The sequence below is a fragment of the Ceratotherium simum genome, chromosome 34 (assembly GCF_057802395.1).
Source record: "Ceratotherium simum simum isolate JZ-2026a chromosome 34, ASM5780239v1, whole genome shotgun sequence".
Lineage (NCBI taxonomy): Eukaryota > Metazoa > Chordata > Mammalia > Perissodactyla > Rhinocerotidae > Ceratotherium > Ceratotherium simum.
Window position 1 is genome coordinate 11,920,172 of NC_141933.1, and position 16,924 is coordinate 11,937,095.

Below are 16,924 nucleotides of genomic sequence, written 5' to 3' on the forward strand. Positions count from 1 at the left end.
TTTTGGAACACAGCTGTGTTCATTTGGTTTACGCTACAATGTCAGATGAGTAGTTTCAACAGAGACATTGGCCCTCAAAATCTAACAGATTTACTATCTGGCCCTTCACAGAAAAAGCTTGCCAATGCCTGTGCTGAAGTGTCTCTGAATCAGGAGTTTCATAGAGCAACTTTCTGCTGTGGTAGACTGACTGAGTGGCCCTCCCTTAGCCAGGCCTTTTGCCAGGAAACTTTGGGCTCAGTCACATGACTTGCTTTGACCAGTGGGAGTCTAAGAAACACAATACAAGCAGAGGCTTGAAATGGAAGTGCACCCTGGGGCTTGATCTCCTGCTCCTCTGCCACTGTCCTGTGAACAGACCCAGGCTATCCTCTGGAGGATGAGTCACGTGAACCAGAACTGAACAGCCCAGTCATTCCAGCTGAGGCCAGCCTAGGTTAGCCAACAGCCAAGGATCCCAAGATTATTGCAGCTGCCTGGCCAATCCACAGCTGACACAGACACATGAGCAAGCCCAGCAGAAATCACCCGAATCCAGCCCTGATGAGCTGAACTCCAAGGGTCAAGAGCCATGTAACTGTTCATTGTTGTCTGCCACTGAAGTTTCGTGGTGGTTGGTGACACAACATTATTCTTGCAATAGAACACTGATACGATGGGCACATGAATTTTAAAAATTTCTTTTGCCAAAACAGGTTAAGGAACAGTTTTTATTCTTCTTTTGGCCTCTAATAGGGAGAGAGAGTCTGAACGAAGCACAGAAGTCTGTAACTGTGGGGGTGGGGCATCAGATTACATCTTAAATTTCTGCAAAAATGCCTTGTACTCATAATGGGGCTCAATAAATACCTGTATTTGCTCTGTGGCTCAGTCTGCCCACTGGGGCAAGCAGATGCTTAGGCTAGGACTTGGCATATCTCTTACCCACGAAGAGATCTATCTAGACAGACAGACTCCACCATTTATGGAAAAAGAATGCAATTTATTTCCTATTTATAAAATGTAAAAAAAGTGCCTTGGGTATAAAATCTAAATGTCTAAGGTGTGACCAGTCAGGAGCACAGAAAGAGCACTCTTTGCATTCTTCAGTCATTAGTGTGTGCTACAAGGGAAGTGGGTGCTGGGAGCTCCAGCTGTGCCAGACTAAGCAAAAGGCTTCCCAAGGATAAGAGCAACAGAGCCCTCTGTGAGGAATAGGGGTGAGCAGGAAAGGGGTCAGAACTGAGGTGGGAGGCTGGAAAGGGATTATGTACTGGAGTCTGTATCGGGGAACACTGTCATTTGCAAGAGGAAGGATCTTCCTTCTTGACTGCTGAATACAACTGGCCTGAGCCTGTCCCAGGAGAGTCACGTTGCTTCCTGGGGCAGAGGGCCAACCACTTGCCCTTCAGAGCCGCAAATGTGGCTTTTGTCAGGAAGGAAAGGCATCCACCAGTGTGATAAGAAGTCACCTTCGGACTTGCATGAACTCCTTGCGCAGCCATAAAGAGTCCTGGTAGAAGCGAGGATCGCCCAGTCTCACAGCTGTCCGTTTGTAGAAGTAACAGTATAATACTGCCGCTGCAGAGAGTAAGCAGAAAAGAAGCCTCAGGAAGGCTCCTGAGTGTTCGTTTCGGCGTAAGAACGGAACCTAACAAGGCTGAGAGGGGCCCTGCCTCATGATTTCCCAGTGACTCCCAGAAAAGGCAGAGGGCAGTAATCTCTCCTGTACTTGGTGAGGCTGTCCCAACAATCCCATACCAGCTGTGATGGGCGGGGAAGCCAGGAGCAAGGCCCTCACTGCCAGAGCCATAGGTGGGACCAAAGTGAGGCCTGAGGTTGTTCTGTTCCTTACCTAGTCTCTGGAATACAAACAGTGTTTGAAGTCCATCTGTCCAGACAAAGCGTTTGGAGTTTTTCCAGCGTAAGTTCTGAAGGGGACATGAGTAGACAGGGAAAGGTTAATGGCAGATGAGGCCCTAACATCCCCAACTTGGGTAGCTGCAGGGATACCACTGGGTTTAAAACTGACTAACCTCACCCTCTTTCTTTCTTTCCACAACCCCACGGAGTGTTTCTCAAAGGAGCCTCAAGCTTCCTTTTCTTGCTGCAAAGGAAATCTCCTTTTAACCCTGAGGGAGGAAGTTTGAACTAAGCTATTTACACTCTTTCATTTCACAGCCTTTGCCAAGGAGAAATGATATACATTAGCTTAGGGGTTCAGCATGGTCACTGTCTCGCCTTGAAAATCTCAGGCTCCGCTCCTGTCAGATAAAGGCTGGTGCACTCAGGGTTTAATCAGATTAACAGCTTTATAGTACAAAGCCAGGACCTATTTTGGCTCCAGGGACCAGAGCAAAGACAATCCTCTTCAGGAAACACCTAGAGACTTCAGCACTGCTCTGCCTCTTTCCTGTGAGCTCTACTCCTCCCCGTGGAATCACATGGTCAACCTAACAGAAAGTTCAGTCTGAGAAGGTGGCTTTCCTAAAAAAGTGACTGGAGAACCCTCAGGTTCTAATGTGTTCCATCAAAATGAGTAGATGAAAAACACATGGGATATCCAAAGAGACAGAAGAATTTGTGAAGCAGAAGAAATCTGAAACCGTGAAAACTGGATCTGCTCTGAGGCCTATGTTAGAACCAAAGGGAGGCATCATAGAAGTTGGTTCTTCTAGTGTGAGTGACGGGGACACAGCAGAGGGCATGAAGCACTAAAGGGCAAACAGCACTCTTGCTTGGCTCTTTCCCATGGGACCCTGATGCCTAAGAATACCCGATTTCAACACCCAACTGCCCAACAGCTAATGATGAAATAGATTCAACTTTCTGTTATAGCCCTGGCAGGCCTGTTTGGGGCAAAGGTGAACTGAATGTTCCAGAAGTATCCCTCAACTCTTGGATAAGGCTGTTCTTCAACACAAAAGGTTGCGCAAAAGTGCCTTATGAAACTCTCGTGTGCCCAGCTCCAGGCCAGACTACATTCATTTCACCTGTTTCCTATCCAGGATTCTGTGAGATGTAAAAGAATGAGGCTGGATTCCCAGAGAAAAGACATTCCTAGCCCTTTAAGGATTCAGAAATTCAGAGTTCCATTCTTACCATGACCCAGACATGAAGGGAGATGCTGAGGGCGAAGTACACAGCTGTCAGGATGATGGTCCCTTTGAACTTACGGAATAGGAGGTTGACCAGGCCAGCCTGGAAGACGAAGGTGTTGAAGAACATGAGGAAAATGATGATGATGTTGAAGAGGACTGCAATATCCTGGATGCTGCAGACATATAAAACAAAGTACAGCCAAATTGAGGCCTGTGTGAGGATCCAAGAGCTGGCCCTAAGTCAAAGGGACACCATGAGGTCTGTCCTTCCCTGTGATATAGTCCCCCAAACCACCCCCAGAGGTAGCATGGGCTTTGAGACCCAAAGGACATGAAGCTAAAACTACCTGCTGGCCCCACCAGTTCAGTTGTAGTCCAGAGACAAGGCTTTCTTGCTCTGACACTCTTAACAAACCTCCTAGGCACCTGTGAGGAGAAGCCAGTTTCCTCCCTATGTCAGAAAATGCCAGACCTGTTTGTCACATAACCTGGTCCTATCAGACGTTTTCATCTAGCAAGACAGTAATGCACTTTCCCTGATCTTTGCATGGCTGGGGCCTTTGTGCCATTCACGTCTCAGTTCAAATGTCCCCTCTTCAGAAAAATTTTTCTTTAACCCTGCTACCTAATGTACCCCAGCTACTTTATATCCACTGTATGAAATTATATATATATATTTTTTAATGTATTCATTGTGCCTCTCTGCTAGAACGAAAACCCCATGAGAGCAGGAAATTGTTAGGCCTAGACTACAACTAGTCCTAGAAATGCAACTAGAACACTGTCTGGCAGGCCAATGAATACTTGTTGAATGAAGGAAAATAATGTTTAAGACTGTGGTTCTCAGTTTAGAACTTGCCTCATGGAGTCTCTAAATCATTGTGGAGGAAAAATGCCAACAGCTTCCATCTTATGAGATTCATATATATTATTAATGTGATTGCCCTTTCAACCTGCCCTTTTGTAATCCTCTTTCATGGCAATGTAAGACAATATTTCTACTCGCAAATGGAGAAAATGACAGGGTGAGCAGTCTGACCCTCATTTTCTACGTGAACTGCTCTCTGTAGCCCAAATCCTTGTTGGCAGTATATAAAAACAGGACCTGTGACATGTATATGTACCATGGAGTACCGAGGACAACATAAAAGTTTATTGTCCCTGATGTTTCTCTATTAATAACTTTAAAATGCTAAATCATGATTGTCAGGGCCTTGAAAGTGCTTGGGTTCAGCTGTCTAGTCCCACCCACTGAACTCACATGAAGAGTACCAGCTGGATGACAGGAGCCATTCGGAGGAGCTCTGAGAAGGAATTGACAAAGAGGTCATAGGACAGCAGCAGGAACTGCAGGGAGAGCACCAGGCTATAGTTACTGGTCTGGAGCATCTTCCTTCTGCTCTCTTGGGCCCCCAAGGGCACATTCCACAGTTCCCCAGAAAACAGCTCCTGGCTCTCTCCCCAGCACTGAAGGAGAAGCGTCTAGTTCCTCAGAATCAGAGCTGTTTCCCTTGCTCTAAGACAAGGGCCTGTGGAGGCAAAAAGAGAGGTGAGGTTAGAAATTCATTAATACAATAAATATTTACTGAGGACCTACTATGTGCCAGGCACCATTCTAGGTGCTTGGGATACATCAGTGAACAAAACCAACAACAACAACAACAAACCAAGTAGTCACTCCTTCCAGAGACCGTCACCCTCAAACCTTTCTCCATGCCTGGAACATTCTAAACGCAGAGCACTTTCTAACCACTTTTGAGTCCAAAGGAATCTGGGGGAACTAAAAAGAGTGATTGTCTGGTCATGTAATAATACTAATTCTAATTCCAATATAATACTAATACTAATTGTAGCAGTAAACCCTTCTATACCACTTACAATGTGCCAGAGACTATTCTAAGCACTAACATTATTTAAATCTCACAATAACAAGATAGAAGATACACTATTACGCTTCCCATTTTACAGATGGGACCACTGAGACCCAGAGAGGTAAAATAATTTGTCCAAGGTCACACTGCCAGTAAGTGGCAGAGCTGGGATTCAGATCCAGGCAGCCTGGGTCCATAGTCTGTCCTCTTAACTACTGTGCAAAGCTGCCTCTAACATAACTGGTAGTCTGATGCATAACTAGGCAGGAAAAATGTTGGCCCAGAAGTGAGAAGTGGTGTAGGCAGAGAAAGCGAAGAGGAAATAGCCCTTTTCTGCAAAACTTTATGTTTAAGGTTACCATAGCAACACGGTGGCTAATTTCATAAATTCCAAGACCCAGAAGTTGCTCTGGGGGTGTCCTGTGACCTTCCAGCTGGATCAAATCTATAAGCAAATTTCAAAATGCTTTGAATTGTTAGAGTGAGGTTAAATTAAATTAACATCCGTAAATTGTTTTACAAACTTTTTTCATATTTATTATCTTATTTAATCCTACACCCATCTCGAGAAGTAGCCGTTACTATGCATATAATCCCCATTTTACAGAGGCTCTGAGAAGTTAAGGAACCTTGCCCACCTCAACTGGTGGAGAAGTTCCACCTTACTGAATGTATGAACGTAGTTTCTCTGAGCCTGAGTTTCCTCATTCATGAAATAACATTAACTTAATGAATATTAATTAAATTTAACAAATATCAATTAGCTATCTCCTATATATCAGCACCATGATAAACATGTCAACCAAGACAATTTCCTTTAATCCTCGCAACTACTCCGCAAGGTGGGAAAGAATGATGCCCATCCTACAGGCAAGGACACAAGCTCAGAGTTCAAGTCATTCCTCCAGGTAGCAGGTGAGCAGAGCCAGGATTCACAACCAGGTGTGACACCAGAGCTCGTGCTCTTACCCGCTACTTCTCAGGCCACCACAGCGCTGTTGTGGGGATCCGTTATCTAGAACCACCCGCCGCCCTCTCCACGGGAAGGATGACCATCTGCTCCGGTTTAGGGCAGCGGTGATTCGCAAGGTAAGGACGGTCTTCACAGTCCGTCCACCGCTACCTGCCGCGTTCCCTTTGTCCCCAGAGCAGTTCTCCTCACCCTTCCCAATCCACTTGAAAATGGGGCTGCCTTGGCAAAAAACCCAAACCCAAACAATCACAACAAAAATCCCGTCTTCTGGCCACTTTACCTACACCGCATCACTTTACCCACTCCACATCCAACACTCGCCCCTCCAAGCCCCAACGTCGGTTGTCATGGGGACACCGTCCCGGCTTCCGGAAACGAGTTTTAAGTTCCGGAAGTAGATGGCGGACGCGGGCTCCGCCTGCGCACGGCTACCTGCTCGTCCTCGGCTTTCTCTCCCGCACTATGGTCGGCCCGGCCGCCATGTTTGGGGCCTTCTTTCCTGGGCCCGCCCCTCTGCTGGCCCTCCCAGCCTCGCCGCGCCCTGCTCCTGGCCCTCCCAGCCGCCGACCGAGGCCTCGTGCCCTCGCTGCGCCGAAGGCCAACTCCAGGCGACAGGCTTCGCGTCGGCCCGAACATTTCCGCTTCCACGGGATGGGGGGTGAGGGACAGGGCACACCCGTGGCAGCATTCCTGCTCCTTGGAACCCCAGACTTGGAGAAGAAATGCCCACGGAGGAGTTGGAGTTCGGATCAGCACCTCGGCGGGCTGGGAGCCGGCGACCCTGCGTCACAGCGGCTCTGGACTTCATTTCCCAGGCGGCAGCGCGCGCCACCGGAAGTGCTGGGAGCCTATAAGAGGGCGAGGCAGTGCCCGCTGCTTGGCTCTGGGGCAGCGGTGCCAGGTGGGTGCAGGCGTCCCAGAGAGACCCTGACTCCATCTCCCAGGAGCCTCGGGAGCTGCGGTGTTGGCGCCGGGTGGCGAGAGGCCGGTCTCGGAGTCCCCAGCCCGGCTGCGTGCCGCTGTGTTTTGGGGGTGAGAAACAGCCCGGGCTGGGAGCTCAGGGACCTGGGTTCGAGTGCTCGCTCCGCTACTACCTCGCTTCGCGCTGTCTCGAACCCTCGCTCGGCCTCAGTTTTCTCTTTTCGGAAACGGACACCGTTCTCCGTGCCCTTGCTTCCCCAGGTGGTGGTTGTAAAGGCACGAAAGCTCTTCGGAAGTCGCAGTCAGCAGGCGGAGCCCCTCGCCTGAATTTTCACCCAAGATTAGCTGGGACCAAGGGGTCCCAGCAGAGGAGTCAGGGATCGGTCCCTGGGTTCCCAGCAGGGGAGTCAGGGATCGGTCCCTGGGTTCCTGGAACGGTTCTCCGGACACCTGAGCCAGACCAGAGCACAATCCCAAGGGCGGGTCTGTAATCACTCCGGTGCTAAGGAGGGCCTTATCTACTTCCCGACTGAGTAGGGCCCCTCACTCCTGAGTCCTGACTTTCCAGAAGCTACCTGAGGAGTCCTTGGAGCTGAGGAGTGAACCTGGATTCCTATATCAGCACTGCCACTCACTCGCCTTGGCCAAGTCTCTTTGGGATTTAGTGTTTTTGATCTGTAAGATAAGAGTTTAGAACTTTAACCCTAAGTCTGGTTCTCAGGATTCCTAAAGCCCCTATCATTCATTTGGGAAGTGGGAGCAACAAGTTGACTTTCTATTCCTTCATCTATCTGTAGTTCTGAATTATAAAGGTAACACTGTAAGAGTTTGGAATAGAGCCTTTTCATGAGACTAAGGGCTGAACAGGAAATACCCATTTCCTACCCTGGGCCTGATCAATTTTAGTGCAGCCTGGGAGAATCCTTTCTGCCAAGGGACTGAGGGGAGTTTTAGGCTGGACTGTAGACTCCTTAGATCAGTGTCGACACACTGTGATCTACGGGACAATCTGGCCCACCTGCATGGTTTTTACATTTTTAAATGATTGAGAAAAATGAAAAGGATAGTATTTTTGTGACATGTGAAAGTGATATGAAACTGAAATTTCAGTGTCCATAAATAAAGTTTTTTGAGAACACAGCCATGTTCATTTGTGAAGGTATTGTCTCTGACTGCTCATGTGCTACATCAGCAGAGTTGATGACATAGTTGTGACAGAGTCCATATGGCTTGCAAAGCCTAAAATAATTACCATTCTGGCCCTTTACAAAAGAGTTTGCGGACTTCTGCTTTAGAATGGGGCTCTGCACAGTCAGGGCAGAATAGGAGATCAAACAGTGGTGAGCACAACCTGAAATCATAGCGCAGCCTGCTCTCAGAATAAGTGAGAGAATATTCTCAGTGTTTGGGTTGCGGTTTTCATGTCGTTCTTCCTTTTTCTCTGCTTTTGTGCTCTCTTTCAGGAAGGGCTCATCTGTGTACTGAGCAGTATAACAATTTAGCCCTGTGTCAGGAAAGGTCCCCATTGTGTATTCCAAGTCTGTCCCAGAGCAGTAATCAGGACCTCTTCTAGGGGGGTAGATACAGTACCTTTGGGATTATATTTACTTTTCTTTTTTCCTCTTACGAAGGGAAAAAAAAGTTGTGAAAGTAGATGTTATCTGATGGATGGAGCCTACTGACCAAGCGCTCCTTCATGCTGACTTAACAGCTCGCTGGGGGGTGACTGAACGTCTGGTGGCCTGAAACTTCCTCTGCTCTTGCAGGAACTAAGGGGACTGCTCTGAGGCCCGGTAGCAAATCTCTGAGCTGAGCAGTTGAGTCACGAAGCTTCTAGGAAGCTGGTGGCATGATTTTCTCCTTGCAGCCTCATGGAAGCTTGTCTTCCCCCCCAGCCCTCAGATCTTCCTTTCTCAGAGATTAGTGCCAACTTGGATCACCTTGTAAGACCTGAGCATCTGTTTCTGGTTAACGGACGCCTGGCATGGAGAGAGCTGGCATGGCATGGAATGAGGGCCACTGAGAGGCCTGGGCAGGCACGGGGGCTGTGAGCTTCAGGTTTTTGTTAGTAGTTAGGATGAAATGCTGGGACGATACTAAGAAAAGTATAATACTTTACTCTCACAATGTCCTTGTCTGCATTTTCTCATTTGACCTTCTGACAACCTCTGGTCAAGGAAAAAACATGGGCCTTGAGGCCAAACAGACAAGGGTTTGAAACTTCCTGCCCATTTGCTGGGTCCTAATGCTAGGGACTTAATCTTTCTGAGCCTCAGTTTCCTCATCTATGAAGTGGGAATGATAACTCCTCACAGAGTTGTCAAGAGGATCCTGTGTGAAGGGCCGGCTCCGTGGCTTGGCGGTTAAGTGCGCGCACTCTGATGCTGGCGGCCCGGGTTCGGATCCCGGGAGCGCCCCGAGGCACCACTTCTCTGTCCAACGCAAGGCCGAGTCCCACGTACAGCAACTAGAAGGATGTGAACCTATGACATACAACTATCTACTGGGGCTTTGGGGGGAAAAAACTGAATAAATAAAATCTTTAAAAAAAAAAAAAAAGAGGATCCTGTGTGTAAATGGGATCATGTGTGTAAGGTTCTAGTGTCTGCTCTTAGCTGCCTTTCAGTAAATTATCTTATTACCATGCCTTTCTTTCAGATGAGGAGTCTGAGACCTACACGAGTTAAGTGCCTCAGTTCATAAGAATTGGAGCCCAGGACACCACTGTATCAGCCTGCCACTAGGTCTAAAGGTGAAGAATCAAGTCTTTTCTCTTCTTGGGAGTTCTTGGCTATTTTAGGGGCCTCCTCTTCTCTCTGTTAGCTGGTTCAGATTGAGGGACCTCAACTGCAGGAAGCCACAGTGTCACCTTCTTGGTGTGAGTCCATGGGACAGTGTGACTGCCTTGAGAGCTGGGCCCATGCTGCCTACACCTTAGCTGAAAGCAGGGCAGTCCTGTGGCTTAGTTCACACGCCTGCCACCCCTCACACCCTCTTGCCTGGCTTTTTTTTTTTTAATTTATTTTTTTTGTGAGGAAGATCAGCCCTGAGCTAACATCTGTGCTAATCCGCCTCTTTTTGCTGAGGAAGACCGGCTCTGAGCTAACATCTATTGCCAATCCTCCTTTTTTTATTTCCCCAAAGCCCCATTAGACAGTTGTATGTCATAGTTGCACATCCTTCTAGTTGCTGAATGGGGGACGCGGCCTCAGCATGGCCAGACAAGCGGTGCGTCGGTGCGCGCCCGGGGTCCGAACCCGGACCGTCAGTAGCGGAGCGCACGCACTTAACCGCTAAGCCACGGGGCCAACCCTTGCCTGGCTTTTAAGAGCAGCTGCTCAGGGGCCTAGGCATTCGCCATGCGTGAAACCAGAGTTGGCTTCTGAGTTTATCAAGTACACGTGGAAATCTCAAAATAAACTCATGCTTTCTAGACCATGAGTTCTTGCTTCCTCTTTTCTCCTCTGGACTTTCCCCAGAGGAAGAGAAAGCAGAAGTCTCAGGCCTGGGGACAGCTGAGAACTATCGCCCAATTCAAGGTGTGGAGTGTGGGGACTCTGGAGCGAAGGCCTGGTCTTACCTTCCCAATGGGAGGATTAGCCCCTCACAGTTCACCATCTGGGGAAGAACTTTCCTGTAGAAGTGAGAGCCCTTAGGACTTCCTCCCAGCTGGCCTAAGAGGAGTGTGTTTGCTTCTTGGAGATTGTGATTTTGCCTCATTATGTTAGAACTGAGGGCCTGGCATTTGTGTGACCTAGCCTGGATTTGGATTCCTGTCCCTTCTTTTCTGGGAGGGTAACTCTTTAACCTCTGGTCCTGTGAGGGGGGACTAATTCCAGGGCCCTGAGCCTTGGCATCCAGCCGCAGCATAGGAGGCCCCTCTTTAGGGCCAGCCCTGGGCCCAAGCTGGCTGGACTGTGTGCTGCCAGGTGTTGGGTGGGGCCTCACTCTCTGTCCATAATCAGAGATCAGGCCCACCCAGCCACTGAGGCCTCATGGGGCGGTGCCCAGGCTGATAGCAGGGCAACTGAAACAGAAAGCATCCATCCCTCGGGCCAAGAGCAAGGTCAGTGTTACCCCCTTTAGCCGGTATGCAGGGCACACCCCAGCTGGCAGGGATGTGTGACTTCCGCTTCTTCTAGGAGCGCTTGAGCAGAATGGCTGTCGGATGGTTTTACCTGTCCTGCCTGGTGCTGGGGTCCCTGGGCTCCATGTGCATCCTCTTCACCATTTACTGGATGCAGTACTGGCGCGGTGGCTTTGCCTGGGATGGCAGTACGTACATGTTCAACTGGCACCCGGTGCTCATGGTTACTGGCATGGTGGTGTTCTACAGTGCTGGTGAGTACGAGGCCAGCATGGAAGATGTGCTGTGGCCCAGGCCTGGATGGGGCAGAGCTCTCCCTCTCCAAGGCTGGCCTTTGTCACTGTTGGGTTCGGGGCTGAGGGGGTGGGGTGGGTTGGGCTGTCTCTGGGCCCAGGTGTCATTTGGAGGAAGAAGTAGTGAGAATGGGGGCACCCGAAAGGGCACCTTCACAGATACCCTAGGGCAGGGGTCGGCAAACTTTTTCTGTAAAGGGCCAGATAGTAAATACTTCAGGCTTTGCAAGCCATGTGATCTGTGTTGCCCTTCGAGTAGCCACAGACAACATGAAAACACATGTGGCTGTTTTCCAATAAAACTTTGTTTATAAAGATAGGTGGTGGGCTGGATTTGGCCTGTGAGCTGTAGTTTGCCACCCGCTGCTCTAGGGAGCAGGAGGATGAAGCCTTTCATGGAATAGTCGGGTCCTTAAATGAGGGATCTACTTACTCTTGCCAGACCCATTTTTGCCCCATGCATTCGGAGCTGGGCCTTGGGGCCCAGGTGAGCCTCATTTTCCCCATCTGTAAAATGGGAATGAAGATGACATTGATAATAGCAGCTTACCCCATGTACTTCAGCTATGTCATCCCGTTTTGTTCTTACAAGAAGCTGGTGAGGTGGGCTCTATTGTTATCCCCATTTTACAGATCAAGAAACTGAGATCTAGAAAGAAGATGCCAAATACCTAGGAGGCAGAGCCAGGATTTGGACCTAGATTATCTAACCTTAAAGTCTGTGTTCCTGACAACTCACCTCAGTTGTGAGAACTCAGTGAGATGAAATAATGAATGCGGCATTGCTTTTTAACCTGCAAAACTGCAGACAGGGTGCATTTATTATTGTTTTTTTTTTTTTTTAATTTTAGTTATTTATTTTTTCCCCCAAAGCCCCAATAGATAGTTGTATGTCATAGCTGCACATCCTTCTAGTTGCTGTATGTGGGACGCGGCCTCAGCATGGCCGGACAAGCGGTGCGTCGGTGTGCGCCTGGGATCCGAACCCGGGCCACCAGCAGTGGAGCGCGTGCACCCAACCGCTAAGCTGCAGGGCTGGCCCTGCATTTATTATTGTAATGACGGCATGGCAGGTCCGGGAATCCTATTCCTCCCTTGTTCTCACTGTCTTTTCTCTCCCCACTTCATGGCTGTCTGCTATCCCCAAAATAATGCTAGGACAGAAGATGCTGAGGAGTTCACACTGCTGTCCTAGCATTTCCTTCCTGCCTCATTAGGAGGCTGTGTGGGATCATGTTGGGTAATTCCCTAACGTGTGGGTGAGCACGAGGGGAAGAAGCTGAGCCCTGGCACTGCTCTCTCCTGCAGCGTCACTGGTATACCGTTTGCCCCAGTCGTGGGTGGGACCCAAGCTGCCCTGGAAACTCCTCCATGCAGCCCTGCACCTGATGGCCTTCATCCTGACGGTGCTGGGACTGGTTGCCGTCTTTAAATTTCACAACCATAACAAAATCGCCAACCTCTACTCGCTGCACAGCTGGCTGGGTATCACCGCCGTCTTCCTCTTCGCCTGCCAGGTGGGTTCTCTGTCCTCCACTGGGTTCCCACTGCTGGACGGCAGCTGTGGGCTCCGGTTGGGGCTTCCCTTGCATCAGCACCAAACATTCCCTCCGCTCATTGCCTGGAGACGGGCTTGCAGGGCGCGCCCTGTAGAATCGGCAGTTTCAAGGCCCTTGAAGGGAGGTTGGTGGTTCCCACTCTCACACTGTTTCCTACTCTTATGCATCACACTGCCCATCTGTCGTCCCAGAGTGCTCTGAGCTGACTTTGTCCTAGCACGTACCACGCTGACTCTACATCGTCCTTTCCCCCTGCCCCCCTCCCACCTTGCGGTGAACCAGAAGCAATTCTAGAAGTGGTTTCCGTATTCTGATGTCAGCTCTATACAAGTGAGGAGTTTTATGAGCCAGGAAGGAGCAGAGACAAACAAGACGGCTGGGTTTGTGGGAGAGTGGGGCTGTAGCCAAGTATTTCCTGTAATGTTCTTAATTTGTGTAAGAGAAACAGACAGACCACAGTGAGGAAGCCAGGTGTGGTGCTGGGGCCATGCCTGGAGGGAGGTTTGAGTTGGGAAAGAAGGGCGGAGGTTCACTGACGGCAGCAGGTGCTGGTGGCGGTGGCCTAGTGCGCCTCTGTTCACACACGGTACAGTCAGGTTCTTCCTCCTCGTGTCCGCAGTGGTTCCTGGGCTTTGCCGTCTTCCTGCTGCCCTGGGCGCCCGTGTGGCTGCGCAGCCTCCTTAAACCCATCCACGTCTTCTTTGGATCCTCCATCCTCTCTCTGGCCATTACGTCTGTTATTTCCGGCATTAACGAGAAGCTTTTCTTCAGTTTGTGAGTGGGATGGGGCCCCCAACTCTATGGTGGACGGGAAAGAACAGGGTCTTCAAAAGATGCACCCTATAATCATAGGACCCATCCAAGGAAGGGGAGCCTGTGGGGTTGGGCTCGTTCCTGATCTGGAAGGTAATGGAATTGGTTTTTCTTTAGGTTGAGATTAGTAAACTGGTCAGCAAATATTTATCCAGCATCAAATTGATTTAGCACCTACCACGTATCAGAAACTTTTCTAAGTACCTTAAATTTAGTCTTCTAATGGCCCTACAACGTCGCTACTGTTGTCCTTGCCACTTACAAATGAGGGAACCAAGGCACAGAGAGGATAAATAGTTTACCTAAGGGCACGCAGCCAGTAAATGGCGGAGCTGGGATTTGAGTTAGGATCAGGGCCTGCATGCCTAACCCCTACTGTGCCCCATTCTTTGGAGGCGGAGGGGAGTATAGTGAAAAGCAAATAAGCTTTGAGGTCAGACCTGGGTTTAGAGCTTGGCTGTGCCATTTGCTAGTTACATAACTCTGGGCCAGTTCATTTCACCTCTTTGTGCTTCACTTTCCTCATGGGTAAAAAGCATTCCGCAGGTGTCTGTTATAGCGGCAGGGACTTGGAAAGTGTATTAACCTTCCAAGTCACAGGTGGTCCTGGGAAGCTGTTCTCACCCTCCGTTAGTGATAGCATAGAGTCTCCCACTGGGCAAAAACAGGTGGAAAAGTCTCTCAAGGGCCCACATTGCTTTGTCATCTTCAGGAAAAATGGCACCAACCAGTACTCCCACCTGCCCAGTGAGGCCATCTTTGCCAACAGCACTGGGGTGCTCGTGGTGGTCTTCGGGCTGCTGGTGCTCTATATCCTTCTGGCTTCATCTTGGAAGCGCCCAGAGCCGGGGATGCTGACTGACAGACAGGTATGGGGTCCTGGGCTCCTATTCCAGCTTGGGGTAGGGCCGGGTCTAGAGAAGGGTCACCCAGGAAAGGCTTGGGCCTTGCCAGGAAGATCAACCCAAGTAGCTTGAAAGTGGGGTTAGGTTGGCTGATGGGGAGCACTGGGGTCAAACCAGCACATCCTGGCCATCGTGGCATATGTAGCTGCTCAGGCTCAGGGGCTCCGGGGGCCTGTCTACTGAGAGAGGACCGGGGGTTACTCCCTCCCCAAATTCTCATGGTTTCACAAGGGGAAATGTGGCCTTATCTTCCCCAAGGAAAGGCTGGAGCATGATGCGGCAATGTCGTAATTTCTGCTTTTCCAGCTCTGTGCCTAGTGTGTGGGGTGGGAGCTTATCTAGCAGGTGCTTGGAACAAGTTGAGGGCTTGGAACAGGTTTTGCCTGCTCTTGGCCCCTCAGGCACCTGAGGGATGTGCCGAGATGGGGTGTGCATCAGGCTGAAACACCTGGTGGCTCGGGTGGGGACCACCCTGCAGGTTGGGGGTCTGTCTGAACAGCTCAGGCCTGGTGTGACTCCTGCAGGTCAGGGGTGGTTTGACGTCATGCCATTAACCGCTGTGCATCTGCCTGTCTTTCCAGCCCCTGTTGCGTGACAGGGAGTGAAGCGGAAAGGGGCTCCCGGAAGCAGTCGGTGTGTGGTCTGGACTCCCCTCAGAAGCTCTGCTGTCCCGGGGCTCCCGTCTGGTTTCGGCAACAGACTTGCTTTGGGCTCCGGGTCCAAACCTCTCCTGGCCTCCGTGTCGGGCCTGCTCTCTCCGCCGGCTTGCTGCCCGTTGCTTTTCTTGGTGGCTTTGGCTTCCGCACCCCTTCTTGGCATCAACTTCTCAGGTGTTCCATTTACACAAAGCCCTCCTTCTCTGGCTGCTCATGCAGCAAGTCAGGCTGATTTCCCCTTTAGACCCCTAGGGATGTGGTAGGAAACCCCACAGCTCAGAGGAGCCGGGACTCGAGTGCAATTGGGAATGTGAAAAGTGAGGTGATGCGTCCGTCAGCTTTCCCCCTGAGGGTGCATTTCCTTTAGGCCGGCTGCCATGGGGCAGGCTTTGTCTGCTCTGTTACCTCCATCCGGCCCACCTGGACACGAGGCCGGGTGGGAACACTGTGAGGTGTTCAAGGGAGACGGGGAGAGTGGTGGCAGAGCTGCTTCTGCAGAGGAGAAGCGGAGGAGTTGACAGTTCTTTGCTATTCTGCTCATGTCACTGCGTTCTGTGTCTGCATGCATTGTGACCCTATGGCCCCACCTCTTCTAGCTGCCGCTACAGCTGAGGCCTGGATCCCGGCCTTTCCCTGTGACTTACAAGCCTGTCGCTGTCAGGCAGCCCTGCGAACCCTGGTAACCTGCTCTCCCAAGAACAGACCTGTCCCCAGCTGGCCCATTCGGGATGCGTAGCAGGGGTGCCTCAGACTTCTGTACGTCTCCTTGCTGGAAGGTTCAACCTTGCTCTCTGGGCAGGGCCCTAACCCAGCTCATTTTCACTCTCCAGCTCACCACGAAACATGCCTAGTTCTGGTGCGTTGTGCCCAGCAGAGCCCTGGGTACCACGGCCACCTTCAGAGGTGTTCCTTGCTCAGAATCAAAGTGCCTCACCTGCTCCCACCGTGGCGGCTTGCCTGGCCAAACCCAGTGTTGTGTGTTATGCCAGAGTGTGAGCTGTTGGCTCTTCCCCAGAGGAGAAACTGGGGTGGGGAGGGAGGCATGTTGCTCCTCTCCTAAATGTTGGCACTGTGGCTTTTCCTGCTCTCTCCAGACAAGTGCTGCCAGGTCCCAGGCTCCATGCTGCTGTGCATGGATGACAAGTAGCATGGCACCTGGGGTCCCGAGCGCGCTTACTCTTAGTAGGTGGCGATGAGGCCGACTGTCCACCCCAACCCACGTGGCCAGATGTCGGCAGGAGGGCTATGATTGAGCTTCCGGAGTGGATGAAGTCTTCAAAGCCATTGGGATGACTGCCAGGCACCTTGGTCACACGACCAGCTCCCCCGCTTTCCATATGGGTGGGCATTTTGCTTGTTTATGAAGCCTGATTTTCATTAAACATGTTTTTAAGAATCAAAGCCTTCTCTGCTGAAATGTCTGTGGTTAAATGAGCTTTGGGCAACCTGTAAAAGCCTCAGGGCAGTTCTGACCCTTGTAGACCTGGGGAGGGGCAAACCAGGAGGTACCAAAGAGCCCCGTGATAGTCTTCCTGGACTTGCATGTAACTCCTGGTATGTATTGGTGTCCTTAATAGTGAATGGCTTTTGAGCACTTGGTTATCTCACAAGGAAGGAAATGTTTCCTATTTTATAATCTGGAAAATATGACTTAAAAGGGATAAGTGACTTGCCCAAAGTTACTCAGCCAGGAAATGGCAGAGTTGGGATCCACAGGCCAGGTGTCTGATGCCAGAGTCCCCCTCCCAGCTGTCTGGTGCGTGCAT

At 50.5% G+C, this 16,924-nt stretch overlaps 2 protein-coding genes across 10 annotated transcripts; one reads left to right on the top strand and one right to left on the bottom strand.

Moving 5' to 3' along the window:
- Nucleotides 1-961: 961 nt before the first annotated feature.
- Nucleotides 962-6,568, bottom strand: TMEM138 (transmembrane protein 138). Of its 6 annotated transcripts, XM_087422837.1 has the most exons (6): nt 6,205-6,257; nt 5,311-5,396; nt 4,342-4,609; nt 3,082-3,253; nt 1,835-1,910; nt 962-1,560 (listed from the first exon to the last, which is right to left on the bottom strand). In XM_087422837.1, exons 3-6 carry the CDS (start codon nt 4,467-4,469, stop codon nt 1,448-1,450), a joined length of 489 nt encoding a protein of 162 aa, XP_087278963.1. In that variant the 5' UTR covers nt 4,470-4,609; nt 5,311-5,396; nt 6,205-6,257; the 3' UTR covers nt 962-1,447. The 6 variants fall into 6 exon arrangements, with proteins under 6 accessions (XP_087278963.1, XP_087278966.1, XP_087278964.1 ...); XM_087422840.1 differs by lacking the exons at nt 5,311-5,396; nt 6,205-6,257 and adding an exon at nt 6,493-6,568; XM_087422838.1 differs by lacking the exons at nt 5,311-5,396; nt 6,205-6,257 and adding an exon at nt 6,357-6,423.
- Nucleotides 6,569-6,679: 111 nt separating this feature from the next.
- Nucleotides 6,680-16,559, top strand: CYB561A3 (cytochrome b561 family member A3). Of its 4 annotated transcripts, none has more exons than XM_087422834.1 (7): nt 6,680-6,825; nt 9,504-9,597; nt 10,988-11,186; nt 12,534-12,742; nt 13,404-13,558; nt 14,310-14,466; nt 15,084-16,559. In XM_087422834.1, exons 3-7 carry the CDS (start codon nt 11,003-11,005, stop codon nt 15,105-15,107), a joined length of 729 nt encoding a protein of 242 aa, XP_087278960.1. In that variant the 5' UTR covers nt 6,680-6,825; nt 9,504-9,597; nt 10,988-11,002; the 3' UTR covers nt 15,108-16,559. The 4 variants fall into 4 exon arrangements, with proteins under 4 accessions (XP_087278960.1, XP_004437846.1, XP_014648364.1 ...); XM_004437789.3 differs by having other exon boundaries at nt 6,731-6,956; XM_014792878.2 differs by having other exon boundaries at nt 6,731-6,956; nt 15,755-16,559.
- Nucleotides 16,560-16,924: the final 365 nt, after the last annotated feature.

Bases quoted from the DNA above. Each gene is read 5' to 3' on its own strand.
- TMEM138 (XM_087422840.1), bottom strand. From the start codon at position 4,469: ATGCTCCAGACCAGTAACTATAGCCTGGTGCTCTCCCTGCAGTTCCTG. The intron at 3,254-4,341 runs GTGAGTTCAGTG...ATATGTCTGCAG, and splicing joins ATCCAGCTGGTACTCTTCAT to CATCCAGGATATTGCAGTCC. The intron at 1,911-3,081 runs GTAAGAATGGAA...TGTCCCCTTCAG, and splicing joins CCCTTCATGTCTGGGTCATG to AACTTACGCTGGAAAAACTC.
- CYB561A3 (XM_014792878.2), top strand. From the start codon at position 11,003: ATGGCTGTCGGATGGTTTTACCTGTCCTGCCTGGTGCTGGGGTCCCTG. The intron at 11,187-12,533 runs GTGAGTACGAGG...TCTCTCCTGCAG, and splicing joins GGTGGTGTTCTACAGTGCTG to CGTCACTGGTATACCGTTTG. The intron at 14,467-15,754 runs GTATGGGGTCCT...CACCTCTTCTAG, and splicing joins GGATGCTGACTGACAGACAG to CTGCCGCTACAGCTGAGGCC.